The 13,283-nt window shown below is 40.2% G+C and overlaps 1 protein-coding gene across 2 annotated transcripts in view; it reads left to right on the top strand.

The window, feature by feature from the left end:
* UACA (uveal autoantigen with coiled-coil domains and ankyrin repeats) overlaps positions 1 to 11,561 on the top strand; it is a 68,342-nt gene extending 56,781 nt beyond the window's left edge. For both annotated transcript variants that reach the window (XM_050968923.1, XM_050968924.1), the window contains exons 16-19: positions 878 to 3,589; positions 4,732 to 4,884; positions 8,689 to 8,754; positions 9,511 to 11,561. In XM_050968923.1, the coding sequence (XP_050824880.1) occupies positions 878 to 3,589; positions 4,732 to 4,884; positions 8,689 to 8,754; positions 9,511 to 9,582 (3,003 nt within the window). In that variant the 3' untranslated portion in view covers positions 9,583 to 11,561. The remainder of the gene's footprint in view (positions 1 to 877; positions 3,590 to 4,731; positions 4,885 to 8,688; positions 8,755 to 9,510) is intronic.
* The last annotated feature ends 1,722 nt before the right edge of the window (positions 11,562 to 13,283 follow it).

Below are 13,283 nucleotides of genomic sequence, written 5' to 3'. Positions count from 1 at the left end.
GTTGCCCTTCTCCACAGATTTTTCTCCTTTATGCTAAACATGAGGTGAATTTAATTTGTCCATTGAATTCCAGTGAAAACAAACTACACCTTTAGGGCCTAGTTCAATTTATAGTGTAGCCCAGTGTTTCCCAAATTTGGGCCGCGCTTGTGTAGGGAAACCCCTGGCGGGCCGGGCCGGTTTGTTTACCTGCTAGGTCCACAGGTCCGGCCGATTGCGGCTCCCACTGGCTGCGGTTCGCTGCTCCAGGCCAATGGGAGCTGCTGGAAGTGGCGTGGGTTGAGGGACGTACTGGCTGCCATTTCCGACAGCTCCCGTTGGCCTGGAGCAGCGAACCGCGGCCAGTGGGAGCTGCGATCGGCCGGACCTGTGGGTGCGGCAGGTAAACAAACCGGCCTGGCCCGCCAGGGGCTTTCCCTACACAAATAGTGTCTCAAGTTTGGGAAACACTGGCATAGCCCAATGGGGATCTTTTCACTGACTCTTGTGAGAGTGGGCTCAGTTTCTAAATGATGGAAAATGTGCATACATTCAGTACACTTACATTTATTTTATATGCTAACATCTTCAGATCATTGTGCTTCTAGATGTTTGAGTGATGGCTACAAGGAAAGTTGCATAGTTTCTCTGTAATACTGATAGTTTTGTTTATATAAGCCAAACTATCTTTTGGACTCCTGGTCTAAATTACCTGCATTAATTTTTCCTGCTCACAAATTATAAACGGCTTGTAAATCTGACATATACAGTGGAGGTAAAGCTTATATGTTTTAGATGAGCATAGTTAAAGAAGTAATGTATGAAAAAATATGAAGAGTAAATTGAACAAATTTCTGTTTTAAAGCATGTATCTATTTCTGTGCCAATTAATCTGCAGACCAAGTCTATGCTGAGACCACTGGAACTATCACTATCTTGCCAATCTTCCAGTTCCGAGAATGAAATTCTAAAGAGAGAGCTAGACAACATGAGAATCTCTTATGGCACAGCAGAAGAAGAAATAAGCAAACTTCAGAAAGAGCTGTCTCATAAGGTAGCTGAATGCAAAGCTTTGGCATCAGAGTGTGAAAGAACCAAGGAGGAATCTGACAGACAGATAAAGCAATTGGAAGATGCTTTAAAAGATGTGCAGAAAAGAATGTTTGACTCAGAAGGCAAAGTAAAGCAAATGCAAACCCACTTTCTTGTGCTGAAAGATCACCTGACTAACGAAGCAGCTTCAGGAAGCAATAAGTTAACAGAAGATCTCAAGGATCAGTTGAAAGACATGAAAGCAAAATATGAAGGAGTTTCTGCAGAAGTAGGCAAGCTGCGGAACCAAATCAAGCAAAATGAATTGTTAGTTGTGGAATTTAAGAGAGATGAGGGGAGGCTGGTGGAGGAAAACAAAAGATTGCAGAAGGAACTCAGTATGTTAGAGATGGAGCGAGAGAAGAGTGGGAGAAATGTCTTGGAGGTACAAGGGCAGGTAAAAGAAATGGCAGCAAAGTTAGTCCTCTCTGTACCTGTTGAGAAATTTGAAAATATGAAGAGTTTATTATCAACTGAAGTGAATGAGAAAGCAAAGAAATTAGTAGAGATGGAAAGAGAGTATGAAAAACTGCAGGTAGAGCTTCGGCTCTTAAAGAGGGAATTTGAGAGTCAGAAAGCTAAATTTTCTCAGTATGTGAGGCCAGAGGAACATGAACAAATGAGGGGCAGATTTGAGAGAAAAACTGAAGAACTGGAAAAAACGATTTCTGAATTGTCGAAGAATCAGACATTGCAGAAGGAAGTGGAAAGGGTTCACAAGGACAACAAGCTGCTTAAGCAGCAAATACACACTTTAACAACTGAGATTAAGAGCCAATATGTGCCTTTAAAACTGAATGAAGAAATGAAAAAAACAAGTGATCTGACCATTGGGGATCTGACCAAAAAACTTGCTGAAGTAACGCAAAGGTACAGTGAAAACAAAGCAGACGCTGAGAAGTTGATGGCAGAAAAGACCAGTTTAAGTGAGACTGTAAGTCATTTCCAGGCTGTGTACCTGTCTCCAGAAAAGCACGAAAAAGAAGTGGCAGCCTTAAAATCCACCGTTGTGGAACTTAAAAGGCAGCTTTCTGAGCTTCATCAAAAATATGATGCTGAACAAGCAAGAGTCTCCAAACTAGTGTCTGAAAACACAACTCTGAGGGACTCTCTGAATGATCAGTATGTACCTGCCATAACACATGAGGAGATTAAAACAGTCTTGAACAGCACATTAGAAAAGACTAATAGAGAATTGTCAGATCTGAAGGAAAAAACTGAAGATATAAAGCGAGAATTTATGAGAGTAAATGAGGAGAATGGAACTCTGAAAAAGAAGCTGAGACTCCTACAGACCCACATACAAACAGAGTATATACGTGTAAAAGATCATGAGAGTAAGGTGTCTACCTTAAATAAAAGCATGCAAGAGTTACAGGACAACAACACTGAGACATTGGCTAAATATAAGAGAGGCCAAGAGGAAATCTTACAGTTGCATGCAGAAATTGAAGCCCAGAAGAAGGAACTTGACACAATTCAAGAATGCATTAAGTCAAAATATGCCCCAGTTGCCAGCTTTGAAGAGAGAGAGCAAAACTTTGAAGCCGTGGTGAAAGAACTAAAAAAGCAGTTGCTAGAACAGGCACAGAGATGCAGAGAATGGGAGGAGGAGACACAGAAATACAAACAGGAAAATGAGAAATTAAAGAATGGGATTTTGTCTATCGAAAATGACTTGCAACAAAATTACATCCTTGCTGAGAAATCACATGAAATGGAAAAAATGTTCACCATCAAAATGGAAGAACTGAATAAGCAGTTGAGAGAATTACTGCAAAAATACACAGAGATAAAACATGAAAAAGACAAGCTACAAGAAGAGAGTGCTAAACAAATTTCTGAGGCCCTTGCTGTGCAAACTCGCATGCAGGGTCACTATGTTCCAGTGCAACAGTTTGAAGCCTTGAAGAGAACCCTTGGCCACACGATAGAGGACCTAAAAGAAGACCTCAATAGTAAGAAGGCATGTTATGACCAAGAACTAGAAAAAGTAAGAGAACTACAGCAGGAATTGGCAGATCTACATAATTCCTCCATATCTTTGGCAGAACACGCACAGATGAAAGAAGCATTTGAAAAAGAAATTGTAGCAGTCAAAACTAGCTTGAAAAAGGAGGTAGAAGAAAACCAAGCAAAAAGTGAGGAAATTTCTAAACTCCAGTCTGAGATTCAAAGTACTAAACAAGCTTTAACTGAACTGGAGAGCAAAGAAGTAGTTGATATGTCGGAGTATAAATCCATGAAAAGTGCCTTAGAGACCCAGGTTGCTAGCATAGCTGGAAACTTGGCCAGCTTGAATAGAAAATATGAGGAAATGTGTGAAGAGGCTTTGCAAGCCAAAAAGGAAGAGCTTTCTGCAAAAGATGAAAAAGAATTGTTGCAGTCAAGAAGCTTCTGCATTGAACAAGAAATTAAGGACCAGAAAGAGAGATGTGATAAATCTTTGACAACAATTACTGACTTGCAAAAAAGAATACAGGAATCTGCAAAGCAAGTGGAAGCAAAAGATAACAAGGTAGGCAGAAAGTATCAAGTATCTATCAGTATTAACTGCCTCTGTTTAAATCCAAGGTGCTAAATTTTCAAATGTAGTTACTTAAACAGACTCTCACTTACATGCCTAGATGTAGGCATCTGAATTTGGGCCAAATTCGCAAAGCTGAGGACCAGTTTTGTGTGCTATGTGAAGTGCTATCTAATTCCCCCAAAACTTTGCCATTTTTTGTAAATAAAGTGTGGTGATTCATAACTCAGAAATATTCAAATTTCTGTTTTTACTAGAATTTTCAGGTTTTAAATTCACCTTATCAAATTCAAAATATTCATACTACATCCACTAGCAGACTTACTTTATTTAAAAAAAAAAAAAAAAATCTGAAGAAATACTCGGCTTCCTTTGTGTGTTACCTTGTCATTTTGACACTGCTGCTTGCCGGTTTAACACCAAATGATATTGGGAAGTCAATGTAAGAGAGAAGATTTAAAGCATCATGAATATGTGATGAAAAAGACTTGCAATTTTCTTAATGCTATTTATTAAAGATTCCAAATTGTGCCTGCGCCATTTCTAATGAAGGTATTTTAGTTTTAAAACAGGAAGCATTATTGTTATACTAGGATTAAGGAGCACAGCATTATAACTTTATCCTACAGTATCTTTCATAATTAATGTTTATATGCACTTTATAGCATCCAAATAACTAGGTTTTCATATCTAGTAGTAGTGGCTAATACTGTAGTTAAATGTGTATACTGTGTGCACTCTTCCTCTGAAGAATTGGATTCCTTTACGGACGAATTTCCTAAGGGCAGTCTTGCTTGTGTTCAATCATTGCACCTGCAAAAAAAAATAAGGCTGATGCCTTGCTTTGAAATCTGGGCCTTATTTTCAGTGGCTGGTTGACCTATGGGCCATGTCTTACAGATTTCTGAATCCTAAGAAGCCAAGAGCAAAATAACAGTATCTGATATCTTGTCAAAGCATCTCTCTTTCTCTTACAAACTTTTCTAGTAAACCTAGATTGATGGGCTACATTGAGAAGTCAATATTATGATGCCCTCATACGTTTGTTAACCTTCAGTTGACCTTGCAAAGTAATATTCTCTATTAACATGTTCAGAAAATGAAACATTATAATCTTTGTATTTTTCTTAAAGATAACAGAGCTGCTCAATGATGTAGAAAGACTAAAGCAGGCTCTTAATGGCCTGTCTCAGCTTACATACACCTGTGGGGTTCCCTCAAAGAGACAGAACCAACAAGTTGAAATGCTCCAGCACCAGGTGAAAACCCTGCAGCAGCAGCTGGCTGTAAGTACTTATGTGGAACTTCTGTTCCAGAGCTCAGTCGTAAGGTGTGTTACTATTTTTGTCAGAAGTTGTGGAATAAGCTTTAATATATGTTTAGGGGCAGGGAAATGTAATGGGCAGGAAGCTAGGATCTCTGAGGAGAAGAATGGCATTGTTTAATGGGATCTGGAAAAGGGTAAACAGTGAGGTGGAAAAATTTGCAGGTGATACAAAACTTCTCAGTATAATTAAGAGAGCTACCCAGTTTTGAGAGATCCTTTTGTAACAAAATGGCAGATGAAATTCAATGTTGATAAATGCAAAGTAATGCACTTTGGAAAACATAATCCCAACTATGCATATAAAATGATGAGGTCTAAATTAGCTGTTAGCACTCAAGAAAGAGCTCTTGGAGTCATTGTGGATAGTTCTCTGAAAACATCCACTCATTGTGCAGCGGCAGGCAAAAAAGCGAACAGAATGTTAGGAATCATTAAAAAAGGGATGGATAGATAATAGAGACAGAAAGTACCATATTGCCTCTCTATAAATCCATGGTATGCCCACATCTTTAATGCTGCATGCAGCTGTGGTCACCCCATCTCAAAAAAAATTTGTGCCCATGAGGAGGGAGCAGTGTCTTTTGGAAAAGCCTGTCCAAATGAAGTAGAAAAAGAACTCCACATGGACTCCTCCTGAGGGTCGAAATGACAGCCTGGACCTATACATTGAATGCTTCCGCCGGCGTGCACAGGCAGAAATCGTGGAACAACAACATCGCTTGCCTCACAACCTAAGTCGTGCAGAACGCAATGCCATCCACAGCCTCAGAAACCACCCTGACATTATCATCAAAGAGGCTGATAAAGGAGGTGCCGTTGTCATCATGAACAGGTCTGACTATCAAAAGGAGGCAGCCAGACAACTCTCCAATACCAAATTCTACAGGCCACTTCCCTCAGATCCCACTGAGGAATACACTAAGAAACTACAGCATCTACTCAGGACACTCCCTACACTAACACCAGAAGAAATCAACATACCCCTAGAGCCCCGACCAGGGTTATTCTATCTACTACCCAAGATCCACAAACCCGGAAATCCTGGACGCCCCATCATCTCGGGCATTGGCACTCTCACTGAAGGACTGTCTGGATATATGGACTCTCTACTCAGACCCTATGCTACCAGCACTCCCAGCTATCTCCGCGACACCACTGATTTCCTGAGGAAACTACAATGCATTGGTGACCTCCCAGAAAACACCATCCTAGCCACCATGGATGTAGAGGCTCTCTACACTAACATCCCACACACAGATGGCATACAAGCTGTCAGGAACACTATCCCTGATGATGCCACAGCACAACTGGCTGCTGAGCTCTGTGCCTTTATACTTACACACAACTATTTCAAATTTGATGACAATATATATCTCCAGATCAGTGGCACTGCTATGGGCACCCGCATGGCCCCACAATATGCCAATATCTTCATGGCCGACCTGGAACAACGCTTCCTCAGCTCTCGTCCACTCACACCCCTTCTCTATCTACGCTACATTGATGACATCTTCATCATCTGGACCCATGGGAAGGAGACTCTGGAAAAATTCCACCATGATTTCAACAGCTTCCACCCCACCATCAACCTCAGCCTGGACCAATCTACACGGGAGGTCCACTTTCTTGACACCACGGTGCAAATAAGTGACGGTCACATTAACACCACCCTATATCGAAAACCCACCGACCGCTATGCCTACCTTCATGCCTCCAGCTTCCATCCCGGGCACATCACACGATCCATTGTCTACAGCCAAGCACTGAGGTACAACCGCATCTGCTCTGACCCCTCAGACAGAGACCAACACCTACAAAATCTCCACCAAGCATTCTCAAAACTACAATACCCGCACGAGGAAATAAGGAAACAGATCAACAGAGCCAGACGTGTACCCAGAAGCCTCCTACTGAAAGACAAACCCAAGAGAGAAACCAACAGGACTCCACTGGCCATCACATACAGCCCCCAGCTAAAACCCCTCCAACGCATCATCAAGGATCTACAACCCATCCTGGACAATGATCCCACACTTTCACAGGCCTTGGGTGGCAGGCCAATCCTTGCCCACAGACAACCTGCCAACCTGAAACATATTCTCACCAGTAACTGCACACCACACCATAATAACTCTAGCTCAGGAACCAATCCATGCAACAAACCTCGATGCCAACTCTGCCCACATATCTACACCAGCGACACCATCACAGGACCTAACCAGATCAGCCACACCATCACTGGTTCATTCACCTGCACATCCACCAATGTAATATACGCCATCATATGCCAGCAATGCCCCTCTGCTATGTACATCGGCCAAACTGGACAGTCTCTACGGAAAAGGATAAATGGACACAAATCAGACATTAGGAATGGCAATAAACAAAAACCTGTAGGAGAGCACTTCAACCTCCCTGACCACACTATAGCAGACCTTAAGGTGGCCATCCTGCAGCAAAAAAACTTCAGGACCAGACTTCAAAGAGAAACTGCTGAGCTTCAGTTCATCTGTAAATTTGACACCATCAGCTCAGGATTGAACAAAGACTGTGAATGGCTTGCCAATTACAGAACCAGTTTCTCCTCCCTTGGTTTTCACACCTCAACTGCTAGAACAGGGCCTCATCCTCCCTGATTGAACTGACCTCGTTATCTCTAGCTTGCTTGCTAGCACACATATATATACCTGCCCCTGGATATTTCCATTACATGCATCTGAGGAAGTGGGTATTCACCCACGAAAGCTCATGCTCCAAAACGTCTGTTAGTCTATAAGGTGCCACAGGATTCTTTGCTGCTTTTACTGCAATGTTAATCCAAAATCATTGAATAAGTCCTGTGTGCAGGTGCTGCAGTAATGTTGCCTACTACACATGCCAACAGTGTATTCTATGCAATCTAACACACAGGACGGTAGGCTCTGTCCCAAGGGATTAACAATCTCAGGGTTGTGAGAAGCTAGGAGGGTGCTTTCTAGTTTTGATACCACTGATATGTGCTAGCTCGGTTTGAGCTAACCTGCTAGAAACAGCAGTGGGGCTGCAATGGCAAAGGTGGTGGGTTGGGCTAGCCGCCTGAGTATGCAAGCGGGAGGGTTGGGCTGGATTGTACTTGAGTGGTTAGCACGAGCCTCTGTACTGGTATTTTTAGCTCACTAATTCTGGCGGAGTTACTGCATGTGTACCTGTGCTGGGAGGTGTCCTCCCAGGTGCCGTGTCCAAGCCTGCAAACACTTATTTCAATGTACAGGACTACTCACAACAGTAAGTAGCAAATAGCCTCATTGGAGTTCATGGTAGTAAGTGCTAGGGCTTTAGTATAAATATACATACATGTATCTTTATTCATGGGTGTAGTAGCACTGTTGACTTCAGTGGAACTACTCATGAGAGCAAAGTTACATACATGTGTAAATTACATAGAATTGCGTCATGTTCCTGGTAGTGTGAGCAGCATTGCCACATAGTGTGATAAAGTGAGTTTAAACTGGGACTTGGGTTAGGGGCTTCTGAACAGAAGTCAAATTCTATTCTTGTCCGAGTAGATTGGTGCTGGTAACACCTAGGCTGACGTGGAGAAAGCTGATGCTAAAGCTGAAAGGCTCTGTTTTTCAGTTAGGATTTTGTAAACACTAACCTTGAAATTCTAAGGTCATGTGACACTTAAGCAAAGTCAAACAAACAAAACTGTAATTATACAAAGAATTGATGTTGAAAATACTGACATTCTTCTCTCCTCCTTCCCCTGCCCTTCTACATACAGGATGCTGATAGACAGCACCAAGAAGTAATTTCAATTTATCGGACGCATCTTCTTAGTGCTGTGCAGGTATGTTAGCTGCTCTATAAAAATGAAGTTACTCTTTTTTGGCGAGTTAGGTCTTTTTTTAGAAAAAAATTTTTCAAAGTAAATGTGTGTGAAATGAGTAATATGTCAGTGCTTCCTATATGCCCATTAAAATATTTTAAAAGGCTTTTTGCGGTACCTGGTAATTCTCCAGAAGGAAACTGAAAAGCAAAAGAGCACCACAGCATGTTAAATTTAGTGTTTGCCTTCATCTACTTGTCATTTTTATGGATATCTAGACAACATACAGTGGTGACCCACTTGAAGGGGGATAATACAGTGCTATCAATACATGTCCCTATCCCAAATAGTGCAGTGGAGGAGTTGAAAGTTCCCAACACTCATACAACTCTCCTGTTCCTTTTGAATAGGGAATATGAATGTATGCAAAGACCAGTAGAACCTCCCTATGATTACTGGCTGCAGCAAGTTACAATAACATGGTTCAGCTAGCTGAGTACTGTAGATAATGGCAGGAAGCTGCAAGGCAGTCCAGAAGATATGAACAGCAACATCTCTAAATCAAAACAGTGATTTCAAACAGGAAATTTGCCACTGTGCTGCAAAGTTGGAAATTAACTCTGCAGACACAAAGTCATTAATAAAGTTAATTAAATTCAGTTTTACCAGTGAGATGGTGATTGACCATGCATTCATTTTGGGAGAGTATTTGTTTTAATTTTAGTCATGAATAATGCAGTCTGGTTTTTAAAAAATCTTTTCCCCCCCCACTTACAGGGCCACATGGATGAAGATGTTCAAGCTGCCTTACTCCAGATCATTCGAATGAGACAGGGGCTTGTTTGTTAATATGCTTAATGCTATAGCATGGCTGCTGCATCTCATAGGAGTGCTTTGATTACAGATATATTAACCTTTGTGACCTTTATCTCATTATGGTGTGGTAACTGTAAAAAGAATGCACCACCTCCTCCCCTCAGAAAAAAATTATTGCAAGTATGAAAAACATTAGGAAGCTGAAGTCATTTGCCCCTTGTAAAACAGAACCAATAGGACAACTCCTTTAGATCATATTAGACATTTCAAATATGTGGATTATAAATTGTGTTGAGTTTATTTTACAATTGGCATACAAGCTGGCAGTCAAAATGATGACATAGTAGTTACATTCTTTTAATGTCGGATTGACCATTTTCAAATGAATAAATAAACCGATATCCAAAACCTCCACATTGATCCTATTGATAATTCCCAAAGGGTGAATGACGGTGAGCTTAAACTAAAGTGACTGTGGCTGAAATACTGTAACTGTTGAATTTTTTTTAATGGTTAAGAAGTGTGCTTTTTGTGATCATATTAAGTTGATCAGCAGATTGACAGTAGATCAACTACAGAACAAGATGGATAGTATCAAGGTATACATTGTAGCTTGGCTGGCCAGGTTACATTCTTTTATTTAAGTAATTTAAGATTTAGTGCCTTAGTGTTTTACTAGAGGTACAAATCAGTTTTTTCCATCAGACACTAACTTTTATGCTTTTTTACAAGATATATTTTTTCATTAATGCTTTGTAACACTGATTTCAATAGGCTGAGAAACAGCAGGACTGGAAGGAGATCATGAATGTAGAACAGCATGTCAGTCTCAAATGCAGTAGTCCAATTTTTATTCTTACGTACTTTTTCAAACTTCATTATGCATAAAATGGACCTGGATTGTTTGCATAATACACTTGATAAAGTTGTACATTATCTAGTTCAAGTGTCAAATGGTCAACCATTTTCCAGCAAAAGCTTAAGAGGTTTTTCTGGTTTATTAACACTGTAAAATATGTACTATAATCAATTTTTGATTATTTATGGGGAAAGATGCAGATAGTAAGATTCATAGAAAGCAAAATCTAATTTGGAATTCACATGTTAAACAAAACAGAGCTTCATATTTTTTTAAGTGGAAGTGCAATAATGCCAAAGAATGAAATATCTACAGTCGTTTTATGGAAGAAAGAACAAAAATTGGGAATATTTCAAGGAAAATGGCAGTGAAACAAGAGTCTAACCACAAAGTTACTGTTTTTTTAGTGTCTCAGAATAAACAGAGTAGCGTCTGACCCTGTAAATACTACTTATGAGATATAATGCTCCTTGCTGCCGGGAGTAGTCCCACTAGTTCTGTACTACACTCAGTACCAAGCATTACGCTTGTCAGTAAGCATTTGCCCATAATTAGCAAATAAGAGGCTGTCACCCTTTCACTGATTCAGGGCAAAACCGAACAGAATTCAGCCTCTGTATTCCTGCGAATAGCCTTTCAGGATTGTACAGTAAATTCTGTAAGTGCTTGATCTAACTATGATTATGTTAACTGGGTTTAAAATACAACCCCCCAAACTGTACCTGACAGCTTTTAAGCTTCCTGTTTTCCAACAGAGTTTAGTCTCTCTGCCCTTGAGTGTGGGCCTTCTGCTGTATCACTGAAATGGCAGTCCCCAAACATAGAAAAGAGGATATTGACGCAGGCACTTCTAAAACAAACTGTTGTGAAAATGCATGTTTAATATATTTAGCTGTAGTATGACAACTGATCACTCTTGTTTTCCTTCAATTTCCTGGAGTCCCGTGAGATGCGAGAGTTCACCAAGCATACTTTAGTTTTTAGAAATTCTTTTCTAATCACATTACTTGAAGCTCTGGTTGAAGAGAAATGTGATTGTTTTGATATAATATACTGGCCTATTTTAGTATTGTATTTTTTCCTTACTGGGAAGTTTTATGTATTTTTTTTCCTCTTGTATTACATATCAATAAAGTGTTTTATCTTACTGTAACAGTCCATTGGTAAATAGTAAAGCAGTATAGTAACTTGTGGTTTATTGGCAATAGTCTATGGGCAAGAGAATATTAGTCTTCATTTTGACTGAGAAAGACTGTATGTGTGTGTATTGCCAGGGCACATACTGGGATTACCAACTTTTCCACCTCCAAGACTGAGCGGTTCAGTTTGTCTCCAGTCATTCCTGGACTACTGATGCTTCAGCCAACAAAAGTGTCAGCTGTGAGGGCAGTTTGTGAAATGGATACATATCCCGTAAGATTGCTGCCTCGCTTCTTGTGGGAAACTGAACAGCCTTCATGTGTTCACTTCTGAGCACTGCTAAAATGGCTGGATTGGAACTAGTGACCTGGAAGTGAAAGGCTCTGTACCAACATCTAGCCCCAAATATTAGCTTCATATTAGTTTCCATAATCTGTTCCGGCCAGGTCCATGAAGGAAATGAGTACGAGGGGAGTGCCGAAAGTTCTTCGGGAGAAGTGCAAAGTGAATCTTGTGACTAAATGCAATAAATGATGGTTTTCTCTTAGAACTTTGGAGATTTTACAAAAGTGACTCAGAACGGAGTATAAGCAAGTATTGTGAAAACATTTCTTCAGTTCTTCTAATACATCTCCTACTTGAACCGAAACACCTCTTGCATTTGAGTCTTAAAGAGACACTGCCAGTTGGGTCCAAAAATGATGTGGTTTTATGTGGCTAAGCATCCTCCAACAGCAGTTGTTATATCTGTTAACCTTACTATTAGTATCAGCTAGTCTACAACACTTGCTACTCAGACCTTATTTGGAAGCTGTTTTCACTGATTTACCGGTAATCGGCTTTATGCATTCTCTGATGGATTTTTTAAAATCATTTAATCTCTGACCATACTACTTACTTCACATTGCAGCCAGTTATTTGAAAGCTTTTGAATGGCTATCCATTACATTTTTTTCTGAAGCAAGCAGATTCCCCTCTTGCTATAGATGTTTCCAGAGGGAGTCTTTTACTTCTATCTTCATTTCTAAATAAGATAACATTTAAGAGGACAGTGAAATATATTAATTCTCTCACACCCTTCAAATTTACAATGCAATGGATATTTGGAAATGTCCGTGTATACTCTAGTATCAGTAATATGGAAGCATAGAAATCAAAGAGTATCATATAATCTTGAAATTGTATGGAGATCGACAAGCAGCAATTTGTTCAGCAAAGTAGAAGACAGAAATGTTCAATGAACTTTCAGATATAATAGTTGGAGCTGTAGAATTTTTGCAATATCTGATGTTTCTACCAAGTGTTTAAGCCTGCTACTTATATTTGTAAAGTGGAACTGTTTGATATCAATATGATTAATCACAATGAGTATGAGACTGCTTATTTTATATTAGTGAACCAGTTTTCAAGATCGACTTAATTGCTATTGTTATTGGTTCTACTGATGGAGTGACAAGAAAACACATGTATGGACACTACTGTGGAATGTTCCATGGTTTGACAGCTGCAGCAGCTGTCGAGGTGGAAGTGAAAGGAGTCGTCTGGAAAAAGGCATACATAGAATCAGAGAACTGGAAGGGACCTCGAGGGGTCTTCTAGTCCAGTCCCCTGCACTCAAGAGAGGACTAAGTATTGTCTAGACCATCCCTGATACGTGTTTGTCTAACCTGCTCTTAAAAATCCCCAATGACACAGATTCCACAACCTCCCTAGGCAATTTATTCCAGTGCTTAAC

The sequence above is a fragment of the Gopherus flavomarginatus genome, chromosome 9, assembly GCF_025201925.1.
Source record: "Gopherus flavomarginatus isolate rGopFla2 chromosome 9, rGopFla2.mat.asm, whole genome shotgun sequence".
NCBI lineage: Eukaryota > Metazoa > Chordata > Testudines > Testudinidae > Gopherus > Gopherus flavomarginatus.
Note: the sequence above shows the minus strand (reverse complement) of the source record. Positions and strands in the feature narration are given on the sequence as shown.